Source organism: Chionomys nivalis, chromosome 3, assembly GCF_950005125.1.
Source record: "Chionomys nivalis chromosome 3, mChiNiv1.1, whole genome shotgun sequence".
Taxonomy (NCBI): Eukaryota; Metazoa; Chordata; class Mammalia; order Rodentia; family Cricetidae; genus Chionomys; species Chionomys nivalis.
In genome coordinates this window covers 89,437,571-89,459,315 of record NC_080088.1, presented here as the reverse complement: position 1 = coordinate 89,459,315, position 21,745 = coordinate 89,437,571, and the positions used below count along the sequence as shown (strand labels likewise).

The window sequence follows — 21,745 nt, the reverse complement described above, 5'->3', positions numbered from 1 at the left end:
GATTCGCCTGCCTCTTCCTCCCAAGTGCTAGATTAAAGACATACGCCACCACTGCCAGGCCTCTTAAGTTCTTAAAAATTGACTTGGTTATTTTTTTTTTTCATATTCAAAAGCAGAATTTTTATCTAGGCTGGTTGTGTAGCTCAAGCAGTAAGAGCACTTCATATCATGTTTTCAGCCCGAGAGCTAATCAGTCATTCTTATCCCCAAAAATAGACCTGACAAATTAGACTTTCTCATTGCAGAAAAGAGGAAATAATAAGTACAAAGAAACCCGAAGGTCATGGTGGCACTAACTAATCCAGCACTGGAGACAGAGACAGGAGGACTGCTCTAAGTTTGAGGCTACTCTGATCCTCCAGCTTTCAGCGTCAACTCAAATTCACCTCCAGAAAAATCTTACGTCTTTTTGTTGTTGTTTAAGTATCTATATGTATGTGGTGTGTGCATTTGTGTGCATCCTTGTTCAGTTGTGTGTGGACGCAAGTGTCTCCCTCTTCGCTTTCCATGCTTCACTGAAGTGTGTGCTCCCTCACTGAACCTGGAACTTGCACATTTGGCTAGTCTAGCTAGCTGGGTTTCCTCAGGGGACCCCTGTGTCCTATCTGAGGCACTGGGATTGCAGGGGGGGTTGCTGTACCTGCTTGACTTAATGTGGGTGCTGGGGACCCAAACTCCGGACCTGACACTTACACAGTAGGCACATTATCCACTAAGCCATCTCCCCAGCCCCAGGAAACCTTTCCTAACCTGACTCACCGCAATTACGCTTTGACTCTGTTATCTCCCTTGGGTTACTTCATTCTGTTGTCTTAATTAAAGCATGCTATTTGTCATTATGAGACACACTTACCAGTAATGTTTCCCCCTTCTTTTATTTTTAGAATCTGATGTCCCAGCAGAACTCCAAGTGTTAAAAGAACCCCTCCAGCCCACGTTCCCTTTCGTAGTGGCAAACCAGCTACTGCTCGTCTCCTTGCTGGAACACTTGAGCCACGTTCATGAGCCAAACCCGCTTCATTCACAACAGGTGTTTAAATGTGAGTAAGACTACATGGGTGTTGTTAAGTAAAGCTTGTAAAAACTGCCTTTAGCTGTGTTTCTGAGAAGCAGCTGATATATAAATAGTGGGTGCAAAATAAGTGTGAATGATTCCCCATTCCTTAAATTCATTTTAACTTTCCTTTGCGTAATTCCTTGTAAATATAAAATTGCATGTGATCCAATACATTAAAAAATGGTTTTGCAGCAATAATATGATATTCATCTCATTCTTTAGCCTCAGATGCTAACAGAGTATCAGAGGCTGACCTTGAACTCCTCCTCCCTCCACCTCCCAAGTACTGGAGTACCAACAGTGTGCTACCACACCTAATTTATATGATTCAACCCAGGGCTTCTTGTATACAGGCAGAGAATCTACCACCAACCCCAGACACTGCCTCAGTCCCTGACTAGGAAACTGGAGGAGTTCCATACCACATTCTTGAAAATGTTGAATTTTGTTTTTCCTGTTTAGGATATTTGTATTTTAGAAATGTGAGCTCCAAAGTTTGCAGAATTATATGTTATGGTCCGGTTTTGTGTTATTGATCAAGACCAGCTTCTTTATCCTCAGCTGTAGATTCAGGTTCCTTCCTACTGAGAAATCCTTCCCAAGTTTTAGACGTCCTCACTAAAGATAGATGTCTTCGAAAGTGGCGCACGCCTTTAATCCCATTACTCGGGAGGCAGAGGCAGGCAGATCTCTGAGTTTGAGACCAGCGTGGTCTACAAGAGCTAGTTCAGGACAGACTCCAAAACTACAGAGAAACCCTGTCTTGAAAAACCAGAAAAAAAATGTTTTAGTAGTTAAGGATATAATGTCATTTAAATAAAGAAATGGACATGAAGAATGAGTAAAATATTTGCTAACAAATCTTTCTTGATGTGTTTGATTATGAGGTTTGTATGTGAGTGCGGGTACATGTGTGTTACTGATTTCATGTGGAGGTCAGGGTGGCTTTCAGCAGTCGGTTCTTTCCTTCCACTGGGGATCAAGCCGAGTTTGACAGGTGTGCATGGGCAGAGCCCTCATGGCAGTATCTTCTATCTTGAATAAAGAGATCTCATACTGGGGCTTGTAAGCAGCTTTGTGTGTGGAGGATGAGGCTTACAAAGGGATGCTCCTAGCTCCAAAGTACTGCACTGCTGTGTTAGGTTCATGGCTTTGAAAAGTTAGAAATTTACTATGAGAATCTTAACTTATAAAAAGTAAATCTGTGTAGCATGAATAATAAAAACCCAGAGACAGATATTGGGGTTCAACCTAAAGATCAGAGAAGCAAAGCAGACGAGCCACTAGAGAGCTCTTACTGCTGTGAAATCATCGGGCTGAAAGAGAAGCCAGTTCCTGTCTCAGCTATCCTTACATTCCTCTCTAGTGTTGGGATTAAAGGTGTGCACTACCACCGCCTGGCCTCTGGCTAACTAGAGTGACTGCTAGGATTAAAGGTGTGTGCAACCGCTGCCTGGCCTATGCGGCTGACTAGTGTGGCTAGCTTTGCACTGACCTTCAGGCAAGCTTTATTTATTAAAATACAAATTAAATATCACTACAAATTTGTGTGCACAGAATTTTTGTTGCTGTTTTTCTTCTCTACACAAGGATCTTACTCAGGGTATTGTGCATTCAAAGCTGGTGCGATACCACTTAACTACACCCCCAGCCTGATGTTAGTGTAGTTTTGAATGCCATCTATTGAGCCTTTTTAGGTGACTGAAATTTGAAACATGTATATTTTAGCTAGGTGTGGTAGTACATACCTGTAATCTGAGCATTTGGGAGGTAGAAGAGGGAGGGTTATGAGTTCAAGGGTCAAGACTCTCCTTTATTACATAACACGTTTGAGGTAAGACTGAGCTATATGAGACACTCTCTCACTGGGGAGAGGTGCTATTTAATTTTTTCTTTAAAAAAGACCCTAGTGTAATTTAGTAGTATATTTGTTAGTTTGCAAAATTTTCCAAGAAAATGTTTTTGATGAGGGTTCATTGCCAGGAAGATCCTCTACAGTTACCTGTATTCCTTTCTGGTTTGTTTTCTTCTGATGGTGTTGGGCATCAAACCTAAGGCTTCATAATGGTTAGCTTTTACTACTGAGGTACATCCTCAACCCTATCTGTTTCTCTTTTTATCTCCTCTTCCTCTTCCTTACTCCTTTCTTCTCCTCCCTCCCTCTTCTCTCTATCTTCTGTCTGCTGCTTCTCTTTTCCCTCTCTCCTCCCTTTCTCCTCTCTTTCCTCTCCTTCTGTTCCCTCTTCTTTTCTCTCGCCTTTCTCCCTGTCCCTTCCTCCCTCTTTTTTCTTTCCTTTTAAAAATAAAATTATTTTAATAAGTTTAGGGTTTTGCCTACATATGTGTCTGTGCGACATGTGGGTGCCTAGTGCCTGCCTGCAGAGGCCAGAGGATGTGCTGGAATCGAACTGAAGTCCTATGGAAAAGCAACCAGCACTCTGAACCACTGAGCCATCTCTAGTCCTCTTTCTCCTCCTCCTCTTCTTCCTTCTTTTCTTTCCTTCTCCTTCTCGTCAATTCCTTCTCCTCCTTTTTCTTTTCTTTTTTTAATTTTTTTTTTTTTTTTTTTTTTTTTTTGGTTTGTCCAAACAGAGTCTCTCTTTGGCTGCTGTCCTAGAACTTGCTCTGTAGACCAGGCTGGCCTTGAACTCACAGAGATCAGTCTGCTTCTGCTTCCCAAATGCTGGGGTTAAAGGCATGCTTTTTTTATATATATATATAGTCTCATTGTGTATCCTTGGCTGGCCTGGAACTCACTGTGCAGATATGTAGACCAGGATGGCTTCATACCTCATACTCACAGAGATCCACCTTCCTCTGCCTCTTGATTGATAGGGTCAAAGATGTTCGCCAGCACACCCTTCCTACCCTTTCTTCTTTGTGCCTCTCCCTGGCTTCTCCCCATTTTTCTTGTTCTCTCCCTCTTCCCCTGTTCCCTCTCCATCTTGACTTCTTTTTTTCCCCTCTCCCTCCTGTTCCATTTCTGGTGTGGTGTGAGACACCACACTTGGTCCTGTCTGTATTTATGTACAAATTAAGGACATCTCTAGAGAAGCAACTTTTTTCTAAGGTACCTGGTGCACAGTCTGTATATCTATCTGCAATGTCCCCGTTCCCCTTTGAAACAGGGTCTCGTTTAGCCCAGGCTAGCCTCAGACTTTCTGGGTACTGATAGGTGACTGTGGGCTGCAGATCCTCCTTTCTTACCAACCTGCATGCTAGAGTCATAGGTTTGTCCACCTTGCCCTGCCTGCTGTCAGTTTTTCTAATAAGAACTTATCATTTTTTTTATAGTACTCTGCCAGACTTTTATCAAGATGGGGCTGCTGTCTTCATTTACCTGCAGTGATGAGTTTAGCTCTCTGAGATTACACCACAATCAAGCCATCACTCATTTAATGAGGTCTGCCAAAGAGAGAGTCCGGCAGGTAAGCCCTCCCACATGTGCTTTGTGTGTGACAAGTCAACTTGAGTCTTCGAAGAACCATATGTGGGGGCTGATGAGATGGCTCAGCTGTTAAGAACACTTGCACACGGGGCTGGAGAGATGGCTCAGTGGTTAAGAGCATTGCCTGCTCTTCCAAAGATTCTGAGTTCATTTCCCAGCAACCACATGGTGGCTCACAACCATCTGTAATGAGGTCTGGTGTCCTCTTCTGGCCTGCAGACATACACACAGACAGAATATTGTATACATAATAAATAAATAAACATAAAAAAAAAAAGAACACTTGCACAGGACCCAGGTTTGGTTTTTAGCATCTCCATGGTTCACTACCACTGGTAACTCTGTGGAGTGACCACCATGGGCACCAGGCACCAAATAAGGCAAGTACATGTAGGCAAAAACACTCATATGCGTAAAACACATTAGAGAAGGAAGGAATGAAAGAAGGAAAGAAAGAACACTGTGCTTTGTAGGGTGTGTGGCTCAGTGGCAGGGCATTTGCCTATTGTGCCTAGTGCTGTGTTGTATTTCCAGGGCTAAAAACAAAACAAAACAAAAAGCAGTAGAGAAAGAGAACTATATGTGAGATATATAGTTATAGTTATATATATATTGGGGGGGGGTTCAAGACAGGGTTTCCTGTATAGTCTTGGCTGTCCTGGAACTCGCTCTGTAGACCAGGCTGGCCTCAAATTCACAGAGATCCACCTGCCTCTGCCTCCTGAGTGCTGGAATTAAAGGTGTGCGCCACCACTACCCAGTTAGAACTGTATTTTTTAAAGCATTGCTTAATTTTAATTATATGAGTTGGTTCTTAAAAATAGAAACTTGGGCCGGGCGGTGGTGGCGCACGCCTTTAATCCCAGCACTCAGGAGGCAGAGGCAGGCGGATCTCTGTGAGTTCGAGGCCAGCCTGGTCTAGAAGAGCTAGTTCCAGGACAGGAACCAAAAAGCTACGGAGAAACCCTGTCTCGGAAAAAAAAAAAAAAAAAAAAAAAAATTAAAAAAATAGAAACTTGGTCACGTTGACAGTATTAGTTCTTATTACTAATATTTACTATGCTAAACCGTTTTATGGGCGCTGGGGGGGAAATGGAAGAAAACAGCCAAAACCTAAAACCTCATGAAGTATATGTTCTGATGCAGGGGGCAGTAACAATAGGCAAAATCAAAACAAATGTGGATGGCACATAGGTAGTGAAGACGATCAGGGAGTGCTGAATCATGTGACTGCCAGGTACAACAGCCATGGCAGTCCTGCCTGGGAAAGTGGTCAAGCCCAGAGCTGAGAGACAGTTACCTGCAGGCGGGAGGAGGAGGCTTTCAGACAGAGGCACATGTTAGCAAGTACCCTTGCTGGGTGTGTGCTGGGGGTAGTATGCTGCTCGGTTCTGCAAGGCCTCCTTGCATCTAGGTGGAGCAGGTAAAGGGAGGAGTGGAAGAGGCATGGGGAGGGACTGTGGGGGTGTGGGATTGTTCCCTCCCCTCTCTTTCCTCACTGAATCCACTACAAGGGGCAACAGGCGGGGCAGTAGCAGCAGTACTATTGCCTGCTACTGTTTCCTTCTTTACTGTTGGACAGAATCTCACCCTGTAGCCCAGACAGTTTTAGAACTCTGTGTAGCCCATGCTGGCCTCAAACTCTCCACACTTCTGCTCGAAGCCTCCTAAGTGATGGGATTACAAATATGAGTCATCATGGCCAGCTTGGAGTAGGATCTCGAGACCATTTGAATGGACAGAGGAGTGGACACCGGAAACATTGCAGGATTTTAAGCAGAAGAACATTTCAACATGTTCACACCTGCTACTATGATGAAGTAGATGGAGAGGCTCAAGGGCAGGGAGGCAGGCGCAAGGATATGGGCAAAAAGATGGGGTGGCTGCAAATGGGGTGGTAGCTGTGGGGATGAGAATAGTAAATTTCTATATAGATTTTTGAAGTGAGTCGGTTTTTACTCATGGAGCTCCTTACAAAAAAGTTCTCAGCTCTGAAATATTTTTAACCATAAACTGTTAAGTAATACTAAAATGTTTTCAAGCTGGACATGTGGCTCAGTCCTGTAATCCCAGGACTCAGGCAGAGGCAAGAGGATTGCTGCAAGTTTAAGACTAGCTTGGTTTACATGGTGACTTCTAGGCTAGCCACGACTACCTCAGTACCCTGTATCAGAAACAACAAAAAAGCAATGAAAGGTTATTCTTATCCTGATGGCTCTCACTTGTAATTCAAGCACCCAACAGATTGTGGTGAGAAGATTCAGTCCAAGGCCACGTTTTGCTGTATAGTAAACCAGTTTCACAAAAAAACGTAGTAAATAAGTAAAATGTTAGACCATGGTCTTGTTTGAGGTATGTGAGCATTTGGATTATTGTGATGTTGAATTTGATTCCTTGCTTGTCAGATGTTTCAAATGGTTCTTAGAGATCATTGTTTTGGTTTTAGGATCCTTGTGAAGATAAATCTTACATGAAGAAAATCAGGTATGTATCCAATACTTTCCCACAAAATAAACTAAATTAAAAGAAATCAAAATATTTTATAAATATTATTTCTTGCTGGGCGCTGCACACACCTTTAATCCCAGCACTCAGGAGGCCGAGGCACGAGGCTCTCTGAGCTCACAGGCAGCCTGATCAGCCAGGGTAAATTCTAGGACAGTTATGACCACACAGAGAAACCCTGTCTACAAAAACAATAGAAAACAAACAAAATACTTATTTATTCTTTCTTTTTTGAGACATATTCTTGCTGTATAGTCTAATTTGGCCTGGAAGTTAACACACATCCCCCTGCTGCTCTGTCCAGAGCACACTGGACTTCAGGCGTGTCCATCCACCGTGCCTGTCTGCTCTAGGAGCCCTGTTTCTTCCTCCCCATTGCTGAAATTGCAGGTGGGCCGCCATGCCCTGTAGGTGTCTGTTTGGGTGCTGGGGTCTGCACTGAAGTCTTCATGCTTGCAGGAAGCAGATGCTTTTCCCATGGAGACATTACCACACCCCAGTTCTTTTTGAGACATAGTCTCTTTGCACCCCAAGCTGTCTGCATACTCAGGTCCTCCTGCTGGGATTATAGGCAGATCTGGGCCAGCCATGTCCAGCAAACCCCACTGTTAATTAGACTACTGATACTTCTTTTAGGAGGACACCATTGGCCTTTTACTTTATTAATGAAATTTTAAAAATCTGTAAGGAGCCTGTATCGTTTAAGAATCTAAGATTGGGAGTTGTGTGGCGGCGTACAACCGTAATCCCAGCACATGGCAAACAGAAGTGGGAGGCTTGCCATGTGTTGAAGGCCAGCCTTGAACAACATAGTGAGTTCCAGGAAGTCGGACTCCAGAGTAAGACTTTGTCTCCAGTTCCCAGCAACCCCAAAAAACGTGCAAACAAGAAATTTAAGTAAAACTATCTGGTAACGGCTGTAGCCTCGGCACTTCAAGGGTAAAGGTCGCAGGTTCAGAAACCTAAGGGGCAGCTTTGGCCACTGAAGACCCTGCCTCTCAACAAGAAAGAAAATGCTCACTAATTACTCACAGCGATCGCTTCTGTCCTGTTTCTGCTGTGTCTAAAGCCTTGCTGCCGATTGCTGCTGGGATGCTGATTACTAAACGCAGTGAGCCCTCTTGCTGTTCTTATTACACCCTTAATTCACCTAGCCATTTTCTTCCCATGGGAAATTAGAAATGTCCTTTTAGCTGCTTCTGTCTACCTTGCAGTTTACTGATCAATGAGTCCCAGCAGGTTGGCAAAACAGTGTGCACGGTTGATGAACACATCTTCATATTGATGCTCTGTTTGTACTTACCTTTTAGATCCAGGGAGATAGCTTTTGAAGCACAGACCTCACGCTACTTAAACGAATTTGAAGAGCTTGCCATCTTAGGAAAAGGAGGATATGGAAGAGTGTACAAGGTTTGTTTTATTTTGGTTTTTTTGCTGTTAGCTCATTTTAACCTATTATGCAGTAAGTTGTGTATTTTGAGAAGTTATTTTCAATATTATGATTAGAAGTTCACATAGATTCCTAAACCCATGTGTTATCATTTCCGTTTATCATTTATCATTTGCCGGCAGTTAATAGGGACACTGAAAACCAACCCATCTGGAGCCATCCTCACCGCAGGAGATCTGTCCCAGCCGTTGTCTGTCGTCTGGGCACACTCTCCCCTGTCTTAGCTGGGGTTTCTGTGGCTGCAACGAAACACCACGGCCAAAGAGCAAGTTGGGGAGGGAAGGGCTGATTTATTTGGCTCACACTTCAGCACTGCTGTTCATCACCGAAGGAGGCAGGCCTGATGCAGAGGCCGTGGAGGGAGCTGCTTGCTGGCTTGCTTCCCATGGCTTGCTCAGCCCACCTTGTAGAACTCAGGACCAGCAGCCCAGGGATGGCACCACCCACAATGGTCTGGGCCCTCCCGCATTGATCACTAAAAGAGAAAATACCTTACTATTGGATCTCATTGGGCATTTCCTCAGCTGAGATTCCTTCCTCTCTGATGACTCTAGCTTGTGTCAAGTTAACACACAAAACCACCCAATACATATAACAACATCAAAGAACAAACTTAATAAAAATATATTTTAAGAATATTTTTAATTTAGTGTTTTCAACCCATAGGTTAAAGATTATTCAGCAGAATGATAAGGAATTGGCTTTACTCAAATTAGAAGTTGAAACTTGAAAACAATGTGCTGAGCCTGGTGGTGGTGGCACACACCTTTAATCTCAGCTCTTGTGAGGAAGAGGCAGGCAGATCTCTGTGAGTTCGAGGCCAGCCTGCTCCATAGAGCGAGTTCCAGGACAGTCAGAGCTAAAAAAACAAAAACCAGCCGGGCGATGGTGGCGCACGCCTTTAATCCCAGCAGTCGGGAGGCAGAGGCAGGCGGATCTCTGTGAGTTCGAGACCAGCCTGGTCTACAGAGCTAGTTCCACGACAGGCTCCAAAGCCACAGAGAAACCCTGTCTCGAAGAACCAAAAAAAAAAAAAAAAAAAAAGAAGCTGTGCTACCGCAGACACACCACAGTTGGTAGCGCTCTTGCCTGGTATGCTCAAATCCCTGGGCCTGACCACCAGCACCACACAAACCCACAGTGTTGTATGCCAGGACACGCAACAGGAGGATCAGAAGTTCAGAGTCATCCTTGGCTACATATGAGCTTGAGGCCAGCCTGGGCTACCTGAGACCTGGGCTCAGAAAGAATGAAAAAGTTTGCGTTACTGAAAACATGCTACTCTTCCATCTGGGACTGTGCGTACAGCTGTGCTAGTGTTCCACATCTTAGGCAGCAGCCTGGGCTTGGACAGTTTAGTTTGCCAAGGTCCTGCTCCAGAAGACTAGGGCTGATTCCCCCTTGTGGGAAGAATGGCTTAAGCCTTGTTTGATCTTTGGTGGTTTGGGTTATCAAAGTTCACATGATGTAAATTCCTTTATTCGCTTGGATTTGTGATGGAATTTAATACTTTTTCTTTCTTCTGGCTCTTTAGGTCCGGAACAAACTAGATGGTCAGCATTATGCAATTAAGAAAATCCTGATTAACAGTGCAACAAAAACAGACTGTATGAAGGTGCGATTTTGGACGAGTGTGTGCAGGTTCACATGCAGTTTGTGTGTGAGGGTGCCAGTGCCATGCGTGCTTGTGAGTGATGGTCCTTAGGCAATTTCCAGACAAGGTCTCCCACTATACTGCAGCTGCTCACTTAAGTGAGCAGGATTGGTGGGCCAGTGAACCCAGGGATCCTCATCTCAACCTCCTCAGGGTTGGGATTACAGGCATGGGACGTGCCCAGTTCTTTATTTTATTATTATTTATGTAAATTCTGACCATCAAACTCAAGTCTTCCTCCTCGGCATATTGAGCACTTTACTGGCCAAGCTATCTCCCCAACCCTGAAAGTGGAGTTTCAGAAAATGATTTGAGCTGACCCAGGCATGGTGGTGCTAAGCAGAGGTAGGAGGATCGCTTCAAGGTCTGCCTGTGTTATGAAACAAGTTACAGGCTAGACTGGATGTCTCAGATCCAATCATAAAACCCATCAAAGAATAATATGATTTGAGCTGGACTTTCTACATGAACCAGAAGTCTAAACTCTACTGGGAAGGTGAGATGTAATGACCACTTGAGACTAGCCAGGACTATATAATAAAACCACATTGTTAAAAAAAAAAAAAAATGCGTGAGGATGCCTGGCAAGTCGGTATGTAATCCCACTTCTCAGGGTGAAGCTGGAGAATGGAAAATTCCAGGTCTACCAGGGCTTCAGAGTGAACTCACGTCTAGGTACCTTAGTAAGACCTTTTCTCAAAAAGTAGCAGGAAGGCTGGGGATAGAGCATGGAGCAGGAGTACTTGCCTCCGTGTAAAAGGCTCTCGTTCTGCTATAGTAAGAGAGAAGACAGCCCAGGAGGGAGTTAGGAGGGACACAATAGTTGTGTGGTTTGTTTTGAAAGAGTTAGATCTGCACTTATACATATTTATTTGCTAAATAGTAGGTTTTATCAGTAAACATGAAAACTAAATTTTTATTTGATGTAATTTTAAAAGTTTTATATTTTTCTATTTTATTTCATGTGTTTGTTTTATTTTTGAGATTATGTCTCACTACGTAGACCAGGCTTGCCTCAAACTCAGCCTGCCTCTGTCTCCCAAATGCTAAGAATAAAGTCATGTGACAGACTGTACATGACTGTACATGAATGTGTGCCCACAGTGCTTGTGTGGGGTCAGAGAACAACTCATGGGAGTTGGTTCTCTTCCTTCGACCATGTGGATCCCAGGCACCGGATTCAGGTTATCAGGTTTGGCAGCACAGTTCCTTTGTCTTCTGAACTGTTTCACTGGTGAGAAATTAATTTTCTAAGTACTTGGTTACCATACTGTGCAGCTTTTTCCTTGAAAGAATAGGTCTCGTACAGGACCATCTCTTAGAGACATGCTGTGTGGTCCTGGATAAATTTCCTTCTCTTCCACCTCACGGTGTCTCTATTTAAATAACAGTGACAACCCCATCATGGCACAGCTGTCACCCCAGTGCTCAGAATCCTGAGCAGGAGGAGCCGCCAGGCTGTGCGGCATTGTGAGTCACTATCAAAACAAACATAGAAGCAAACAAAACCACTTCCCAGAGGCTGGGGTGAAGTTCAGTGGAGAGAGATTACATAGCATGCTCAAGGCTCTTAGATTCTCAGCAGCATTTTAGAAAAGGAAAATAGATGAAGATAAGAAAATCGGAGGAAGACTGGTGGTCTTGCTTGGTTACAGTGGGGAGGGATGCAGGAATCAAATGAAGTATCAGGACATGACGTAGATGTGGAGTTGCTGGAACAATTGCTGTTTGGCTAGGCATGATGGTGCCTGCCTTTAAGAAGCAGGATTCAGCCCATGAGAAGCAGATGCAAGACGATCTCTGAGAGTTTGAAGCCAGCCTGGGTTACACAGTGAGGTCCAGGACAGCCAGTACTATATAGAGAGATCCTGTCTCAAAAATAACAACAAAGAATTACTGTTTGTCTTACACAGGATTGTTCCTATTATTTCTATGTAGTTCATTTCCTTTTCTAGAAGAGTTACTATTTTTCTTCCAGGGCAAGTTGTACTGGGTAACCAATAGCCAATAAAAAGCAATTCTAATTTTGTTTAGGTGCTCCGAGAAGTAAAGGTTCTGGCAGGTCTCCAGCACCCCAACATTGTTGGCTATCACACTGCGTGGATAGAGCACGTTCATGTGGTTCGGCCACAAGGTAAGTTGCTTTTGATTTCATTTATGTATTTTTTTTTTCTTGGAGAGGGGTTTTTTGAGACAGGGTTTCTCTGTATAGCCCTAGCTGTTCTAGAACTCCCTATGTAGAACAGACTGGTCTTGAACTCACAGAGCTCTACCTGCCTCTGCTTCCTGAGTGCTGGGACTAAAAAGATTGTGCCACTTTACCCAGCTTTTTTAAAAAGACTCGTTTTTGTTGTTTTGTTTTAGATGGGATTCTCTATGTAAATGTCCTGGATGTCCTGGAACTCACTTTGTAGACCAGGCTGGCCTCAAACTTACAGAAATCCACCTGCCTCTGCCTCCCAAGTGCTGAGATTAAAGGTGTATGCCACCACTGCCTGGCTAACAGACTTTCTAAGTTTTACTTTACTTTTTTGAGACAGAATCAGTGTAGCCCTGGCTAACCTTGAACTCATGGAGACCTACCTGCCTCTACCTCCCAAGTGTGGGGGTTAAAGGCACGTGCCACCACATATACTGCCTAGCTTATTTACTTTTAATTGTGTGTATAAGTATGTTTCTTTATGGAGGAATGTACACACATGCTTATTGGTGCCCTTAGAGTCCAGAAGAGGGTATTGGATCCCTGGATCTGGAATCAGTAAGTTGTCAGCCACCTGATGTGGGTGCCAGGAACAGAAGTTCAATTGTCCTTTGCAAAAGCAATATATGCTTTTAACTGCTGAGCCATCTCTGCAGCCCCTGGGTTGGTTTTTTGAGACAGGGTTTTACTATGTAGTCCTAAGTAGCCTGGTATTCTCTCCATGCTGGCCTCAAACTTCCCGTAGTTCTTCTGCCTATGCTCCTAGAGTGCTAGGGTTGCCAACATGCCCTCATGCTTGGCTAAGGGAAGTAATGTTTTTTGATACAGATCAACCATCCCTAGCCTAAAACTTGAAAATCTGAAAAGTTTCCAAATCTGAAACTTTTAGAACCTCATAAAAGTTTTGATGAAAGTTTCTGTCCCACCAGGTCTCACAGCCATTCAGTCCTAAATAAACACTCAGAGGCTTATATTAATTATAAACTGTTTGGCCTATTGCTCAGGCTTATTACTTATTGGCTGTTACTACTTAAATTAACCCACAACTTTGATCTATGTTTAGCCATGTGGCTTGGTAACTTTTCTTAGGCATTCTCATCTTGCTTCCTCTGCATCTGGCTTGCAACTGCATCTCTGCCTTTTCTCTTCTCAGAGAAGACCTAGTCTGGTCACCTGCCTGTACTTCCTGCCTGGCTACTGGCCAGTCAGCATTTTATTAAACTGATATGAGTGACAAATCTTTACAGTGTACAAGAACATTATCCCACAGCATAAAAGCACACTTTTTTTTTTTTTAAGTTTTAGGATGTGAAAGCCCTCTGGTATTCTGTACATACATTCTACTCCTACTACTATGTGTACTCAATCTGTGCATGAATATCTAGTGAGCTTCTGTTCTTGAGCCACATCTGCCCTGTCCTTGCATACACAGGTGGAGAATGGTTTTGTTTTTATTTACTTTAAATTTTTTTTTGAGACAAGGTCTATACTGTTAACAGGCCCAAATTAGTCTCAAAATTAATTAGCTCAAGTTGGCCTTTAAATCAAGATCTTATCTCAGCCTCCTGAGGACTGAGATTACAAGCATATGCTTGTACACACACAGCATTAATTTCTTCTTAGTTTTGGTTTTGCTTTTTTGTTGGTGCTGAGGATTAAAGATGCTAGGCAAGCAGTCTCCTATTGAGCTATGTCCCCAGCCCCAGGTTTTTCACTTTTAAATCATCAGAAGGAGGGGCTTGGAGATGGTTCAGTTGGTAAAAATGCCTGCCATGTAAGCAGGAGGACCTGAGTTTGGATCCCCAGCAATCATGCAAAAATACTGCAGTGTGCATCCCCAGTCCTAGCACTGGGGGTCCCTGGAGACCGTCGGCCGGCCAGCCTCTCCAAGTTGATGAGCTCCAGATTCAATGAGAGACTTTGAATCAAAAAAAAGGTAAAGAATGAAAGACAATAAGACGTTGATCTCTGTTCTCCATAGGCAAGTACAGCACACATGCACACTAACACCCACATGCACAGGTGCATACACTCACATAAAGCCACGTGTCACCATACAGACACAACACACGAATGCAAGGAGCTAGCAGAAGAATATTTTATGGAAAAAGTATGAAATTCAAATTATAGTTTAATCAAATTTATTAGAACATGAACTTATTTTAAAGATTTATTTTGTGTGTATGTATGTGTTTGAGTATATGTATGTTTATCATGTGTATGCAGTACCCATGGAAGCCCAAAGAGGACTTCAGATGTCCTGAAACTGGATGGAGTGACAGGTGTTTGTAAGCTGCCTGATGTGGGCGCTGGGAACTGAATTCAAGTCCTCAATGGGAGCAGCAAGTGCCCTTCATTGCTGAGCCATCGCACTGGCCCCAGCTTACTCACCTCTGCTTTTCACCACAGCAGAACTACGTCTGAGTCCATGAGTCCTTCAACCTACTGTTTACTGTCAGATCTTTAGAACCGTGGTGATCTCAGTTACTGGGACTGTCTCTGCAGTTACTGCGGTGTCTCCATTTCTTAGACTCACTATGCTCCTTTTGACTTGCAGCTTCATGTGTGTTGTCTGTCTGTTTTAGCTCTGAATTTGACTGTACATTGAATATCATGGCTGCTTACAGATGCGTACAGCTGTTTGTGTTTATTTCTGTTTGGCAGGCAGAGCGCCCATTCAGCTGCCCTCTCTTGAAGTGCTAGCGGAGCACGAAGGGGACAGGTATGTGGATTGATGTTACTTGTGCACATAAACCATTGTTTTCTGTCACCTGCAATGACTTGCTTTGTCACTGCTACTAGGCACTTGGGAGGAGTGTTGACTTACTTTCTGCTTATTTTCTTTTTGCTTTCTTTTTTTTGGGGGGGGGGTAGGGTGGGAGGGTTGTTTTGTTTTGTTTTTGTTTTTCGAGACAGGGTTTCTCTGTAGCTTTGGCTTGTCCTGGAACTAGTTCCTGTAGACCAGGCTGGCCTTGAACTCACAGAGACCCACCTGCCTCTGCCTCCCAAGTACTGGAATTAAAGGCGTGCTCTGCCGCCACCACCTGGTTTTCTTTTCTTTTTTTTAATCCTTTCGTAATTGTGTTTATTTTCCCTACTAAATTACTTTCTCCTGTGACAGTTGTATTGACTTGACTTGACTTATTTGGTACAGGGTCTTGCTGTGCAGCTCAGACTGCTCGTTACTCTGTAGCCCAGGCTAGCTTCAAATCCTCCTTCCTCAGCTTCCTGGGTCTTGGGATTATAGGTGTGGACCACCATTTCTGACCCTCCATTAATACTTTAAATCATAGTTAATGCTAGACATATTTGATACTCTTTTTTAAAATTTAAGACAGAGTTTTATATAGCCCAAGCTTGCCCAGAACTTGCTACGTGGCTGAGGATGACCTTGAACTACTGATCTCCTTCCTTCAGTTCCCAGTGCTTTGATGCTGGGAACTGAGATTACAGGCTTATGCCAAAAATACCTGCCTGGTGCTATTTATTTAGACATTTGAACGGTTCATCCTGCTTAAAAGAATGGTTTAAATGGTCTGAAACCTGGCCGAGAGGATGGGAGCGCTGCCCGCGGAGCGAGAGGTCGCTGGTTCAAGTCCCAGCGGCTGTGTCTATGTGTGTTGTGTGTGCTTGTGACTGACGTCAGCTTGCATAATTAATCGAAAAAAAATTAAAAAGTTTAAGCCGGGCAGTGGTGGCGCATGCCTTTAATCCCAGCACTCGGGAGGCAGAGGCAGGTGGATCTCTGTGAGTTCGAGACCAGCCTGGTCTACAAGAGCTAGTTCCAGGACAGGCTCCAAAACCACAGAGAAACCCTGTCTCGAAAAACCAAAAAAAAAAAAAAGAATGGTTTAGATACTCTCGCCATTTACGTTCACTTTTGTATTATTGTATTTTTACTTCTAGAGATCAAGGTGGTGTCAAAGATAATGAAAGCAGCTCATCCATTATCTTTGCTGAACTCACTTCAGAAAAAGAAAAACCTCTTGGCAAATCTGACATTAAAAATGAGAATAACAACCTGGTGAGCTACACTGCCGATTTAGTGATCAGGAACAGCAGTGAATTCGAGTCGTCCGATGAGCTCCAAGATAATGGCTTGACCGATTTGTCTATCGGACCAATTGTCAAGCGTCATCTGCCGCCGGGGCATAACTCGGACTTGGAAGGGAATTCTACGTCCACAGATGAGTCTTCCGAAGGCCATTTGAGCCTACTGGAGCAGACAGAGGTAGCGTGCTTTCCCAGATCCTGCTGGGGTGTTCACTCACCCCTGTGTCAGGGGTTTGCCTATGTGTAGCCTCCTTCCTCGGCTGACTTCCGGTGGTGCGCCAGCTTTCCATGTGGTTTTCTTCTGTTTATCTCATGGACTTACTGTGCTCCTGTTAGCTGTATGGTATTTCTCAGGTTTGCGTCCCCCATCTCCTCCTGCACACAGGGTTTCAAGTAGCCCAGTCTGACTTGGAATGAGCTGTGTAGTCACAGACGACCTTGAACTTCTGATCCTCCTGCCCCCACCTCTAGAATGCTGGAATTCCAGGTGTTAATGCAGATCTGAGAATCAAGCCCAGGGCTTTGTGCTTGCTGGCAAGCACCCTACTAACCCATTCCGGCCCTGCTGTAGCCTTAGCCTTAGTAGTTAGCTTTCCTCATTCACTTAGCTGCTAGTAACCTTTTACTCATCTTCCCTTTGATCAGTGCATCCCTGTATATTCTCAATGGTGTGCCCTGCCTGAAGTTGGAAGCTTCATTTACCATCTCTTTCTAGTACCTGCTAGCATTATACCGTAAATATATACATATATTCATGCAGAACAATTTTATATTTTTGGAGTGTGACTTTTGGTGACTCATGTAAGATTACTAGGTCAGTTGTCAGCAAACTTTTTCTGTGGTAAGTTTGCTAATATGCGTGTCAGACTCTCATCAGTATTGTTAGTATTTAGAGAACCAGAACATTAGGAGCTAGAGGGATAGCTCAGTTGTAAAATGCTTGCCATATAAGCCTGACCTGAGTTTGATCCCCAGAACTTATATAAAAGTTTGGGTGTGGTGGTGCATACTTGTAATCCCATACTTGTAATGCCAGCGCTGGGGAGGTGAAGAGAGGTGGATCCCTGGCCAGCTAGTCTGTCCTAACTGGTAAACCCTGCCACCCTGGTGAGAGACCCTGTCTCTAAAAACAAGATGGACAGCTCCCAAGGAACAACACCTGAGGTTGAATTCTGGCCTTCACATAGAAATGCATCTTGTATACACACATGAACATCCACAGACCCCCATGCGTGCACACACAAAACTTGAACATTAATGGAGTCTACATGACAGATTACAATCTGTCAGAGTAGGACTGAAAATCTGTATGTGTGTGTGTGCACGCGTGTGCATGTGAGTGCGCGCGCACGAGCGCGTACTTTTTTCTTAATGGAACATTTTCCTTAATGCTTAATCCAGTCGTCTGCCATCAGCTTAATGTTCTCTCTTTAGCCAGACACTGTGCTCAGCTTGACCTTAGCTTAGGCTTGTCCCACTAGCTCTTGAAACTTAAATATCTATTTATTTTAATCTATGTTCTTGTTACCTCATCTCTCCATACGGCTCACGCTGCTTCCTCCACTCTGGCTTGTGACTCTGCCTTCTTCCCAGAGTTTTCTCTCTGTCCAGAAGCTATTGGCTGTTTAGCTTTTTATTATATCAATCACAGTACATTTTCACACAGTGTACAAATATCTAGCAACAAGACACAATGTAAAGAGGCCAGCTGTCTTAGTTACTTTTTTATTGCTGTGATAAGACACCCTGACCAAGACAACTCACAGAAGAAAAAGTTATTTGGGGCAAACAGTTTTATGGGGTTGGAGTCCAGGACCTTCATGGCAGGCAGGCAGGCAGGCAGGCAGGCAGGCAGGCAGGCAGGCAGGCAGGCAGGCAGGGTGTTGGAGCAGTACCAGGGAGCTCAGCTTTTTTTTTTTTAAATAAATTTTTTTATACACTATATTCTGATTACCATTTCCCCTGTGCCAACTCCACACCCACCCATATGCATACCCTTTCTCTTTCTCTCTCTCAGAATACAAACAGGCATCTAAAAAAATAATAATAGGCCGGGTGGTGGTGGCACACACCTTTAATCCCAACACTCTGGAGGCAGAGGCAGGCGGATCTTTGTGAGTTCGAGGCCAGCTTGGTCTACAGGAGCTAGTGCAGGATAGGCACTAAAGCTACAGAGAAACCCTGTCTCGAAAAACCAAATAATAATAATAATAATAATAACAATAATAATAATGTAACAAAATGAAAATAAGCAAACTAGAATAGGTTACTTAGGTTTCCTGTGTGCAAAGCAAGCACTTTACCCACTGAGCAGCATCTCCAGCCTCAGGCTACACTGTGACTCCTGTAGGAGACTCTAGGCAGCAGTTAGTCATGGTGTTTGACCTAGAGTGGACCAGTATTTGTTGACAAATGAAGATGGTGCGACTTGGCAGATGGGCGCATGCTGTGTATCCTCCAGGTTCGGTACCACCTGATGCTGCACATCCAGATGCAGCTGTGTGAGCTCTCCCTGTGGGACTGGATAGCCAAGAGGAACAAGCGGAGCCGGGAGTATGTGGATGAAGCTGCCTGTAAGTACCATTTGTAAATCTGTTTCTTTCCGTATTTTTCAAAACCACCTGTGAGTTTGACAATTATCTGTGATAAAGTGTTGGTTTGTATTGATGATGGTTGATGTTAGTTGTCGGCTTGACAGGGTTTAGAATCACCTGGATTTGTCCTGCTGCACCCATGAGGGCCTAGATAGGTTAGGTTAGCCTCTGGGGGTGCCTGGAGGGGCTTATCTTGATTAGGCAGCAGGGTGGGAAGACCTGCCCACTGTAGGTGGCACCTTTCCCTGGATTGTGGCCCTGGCCTTTGGGGCAGAGAGAAAGTGAGCTGCATAACAGTCATTCATTGCTTTCTCGACTTCGACTTCTGACTGTGGGACAGCGGCCTCAAGCTCCTGCCAAATGAAGGGGGCTGTGACCTTGAGCTGGGAGCTGAAATAAGTTTTCTCCCTGGAGTTGCTTCTCTCAGGGTACTTTATGATGGCAGCAGGAAAAGAAACAAAGACCATATTTAAATAGTAATATAGAGTTTAGGTCAATGATTTTTGGATAGACTATTTTTGGTATTTTATGTGCTAAAATGCACGTATTTGTGCGGGTGCATGCACATTTGCATGTTGTGGAGATCAGAGGTTGATTTTAAGTGTCTTCCTCAGTCATCCCCCACCTTATTTTTGGGACTGTGTCTTCACTAACCCCACAGCTCACTGATTTGTCTGGGTTAGCTGGCCAATGAGCTCCAAAGCTCTGCCTGTTTCAGAAAAGTAACCGATAGGTCTTTCCAAAACAGTAGTGTCCTTAGAGATGAGAAAAAACTGAATAGTTGTGTCCAGCCAGAGGAATTATGGGAATGACAGTTGGGATTGCAGACATAAACCAGCCATGCCTGCCCTTGCTTTGAGCTCTTACTGTAGCCGTTGTGGTTGGGGGCTCATACCTTCCAGCCCAGGACTCGGGTTGAAATCAAAGGCTGTCCTGAGTTCCAGGCTACAGTATGAGACTCAACAGTAACAGAAAAAGGGTTGGTGAGGAGGCTCAGTGGTAAGTGGGCTTCTCCTCTAAGCCTGACAATCTGAGGTGGATCCCTTGGAGAAAACTGACTGCACAAGTTGTCTCTGATCTTCACACCTGCTTTTGGCACATGGATGCATGTGGCACATGTATATAATTCATACACATAATTTAATATATATGTGTGTGTGTGTTTATATGTGTGTGTGCACATAAACCCCTCCTCCTATTAACATGTTACTGAACTTGTTAGAGAACGTTTAGACTATATTCTTCATTATCCAGTCATTTTTAGCAGATCTGACAAGTGATGGATAGAAACTTCTGCCTTGAACAGAATTTATCTTCCCCCACTTCCTTTTTGAGACAGGGTCTCACTGTGTAGCTCAGGTGGTCCTCTTGTTACAACCTCCAGGTGTTACAGGATTATAAACCTGAGCTGCTGTGCCTCGGTAATTTGTGTTTTCTTACTCCAGTGTTTGTAATAATGTCTTAATCCAGTGTGGACTAGGACAGTAAATTAGCCTTTGACACCAGCATGTTAAGAGCCAAAGAAGACTGAAGCTGTAATTTGGTCACTCAATGCCTGGTAATTGTTTAGAAAGTCGCTAACAGTTCCTGGCTGAGCTTAGTACCTTTGGAAACATGGAGTCAGCATTGACTGTCAGTCTGTGATGTTTTTTCTTTGATAGCAAAGAATCCTTCTTCCTTAATTCTATGTTTTAGACCATTTTGGAGTGTTTGAATGTTGAAGTGTCTAAAATTAATTTGTTGAGAACATTTAATATTTAAATGTTAATGTCATTTAATGAGTTCAGAGAAATAGGGATAAGAAACCATTTGTTCTTAAATTCCAGGTCCCTATGTTATGGCCAGTGTTGCAACAAAAATTTTTCAAGAATTGGTGGAAGGTGTCTTTTACATACATAACATGGGCATTGTCCACAGAGATCTGAAGGTAAGCCAGACGACCACACCTGTGAGCACAGCAATGGTATCTCACAGGGGCGACTTGATGTGAGTTCATGGAGTAAAATGAGGTGATGTACCCTCATCCTTCTGTTTAGGAGGTTTGTCATTGCTTTGCTGTCTTGTAAATTGTTATTCCAGAGGCTCAGAACTCTTGACTGGGAAGATGACTCAGTCAATAAAGTGTTTATTGGGTAAGCATGAGGACCTGCCTTTGTATCTCCAGGATCTGTGTAGAAAGCCGCGTGCAGCAGCCTGTGCCCGTAACCTCAGTGCTGGGAAAGCAGAGACAGACACAAGGACTCCTGGGTTTCTCTGGCCAGCTAGTCCGGGGGATTAGTTAAGAAAGATGTCCAATGTTAACTTTTGCCTCTGAATGCATAAGCACACTTGTGTGTACACACACCATTCCAAAACAGTCCCCCCATGCTTAAAAAGAAATCCTAAACTGAATTTGAGAGCAGTAATTTGGTGTCATTTGAACCTTGACTTTGAAGTATGAACACAGTAAGGCGTAGGGATACTGATTACTAATATAATTGGTGATGGTAAATACACTCAGGGTCAGTAGAAGTGCAGCCTTAGAAATTAAAGTCTGTTTCAGGAAATGGTTTGTTTTGGGTTTTGTTGTTGTTGTTGTTGTTTGGTTTTTCGAGACAAGGTTTCTCTGTGGCTTGGAACTAGCTCTTATAGACCAGGCTGGCCTCTAACTCACAGAGATCCACCTGCCTGTCTTTTGAGTGCTGGGATTAAAGGTGTGTGCCACTACTGCCCAGCTCTTTTTTTTTTTCAGTATCTTAAGAAAAAAAAAAAAAGCTGCTGCTGGTGGTTGTGGTAGTGCACACA

At 43.8% G+C, this 21,745-nt stretch overlaps 1 protein-coding gene across 1 annotated transcript in view; it reads left to right on the top strand.

The window, feature by feature from the left end:
* Eif2ak1 (eukaryotic translation initiation factor 2 alpha kinase 1) overlaps positions 1-21,745 on the top strand; it is a 38,991-nt gene that overhangs the window by 3,089 nt on the left and 14,157 nt on the right. The window contains exons 2-11 of the mRNA XM_057763658.1: positions 885-1,040; positions 4,352-4,485; positions 6,952-6,989; positions 8,321-8,420; positions 9,995-10,075; positions 12,149-12,248; positions 14,979-15,036; positions 16,221-16,545; positions 18,829-18,940; positions 20,788-20,888. Of these exons, the coding sequence (XP_057619641.1) occupies positions 885-1,040; positions 4,352-4,485; positions 6,952-6,989; positions 8,321-8,420; positions 9,995-10,075; positions 12,149-12,248; positions 14,979-15,036; positions 16,221-16,545; positions 18,829-18,940; positions 20,788-20,888 (1,205 nt within the window). The remainder of the gene's footprint in view (positions 1-884; positions 1,041-4,351; positions 4,486-6,951; positions 6,990-8,320; positions 8,421-9,994; positions 10,076-12,148; positions 12,249-14,978; positions 15,037-16,220; positions 16,546-18,828; positions 18,941-20,787; positions 20,889-21,745) is intronic.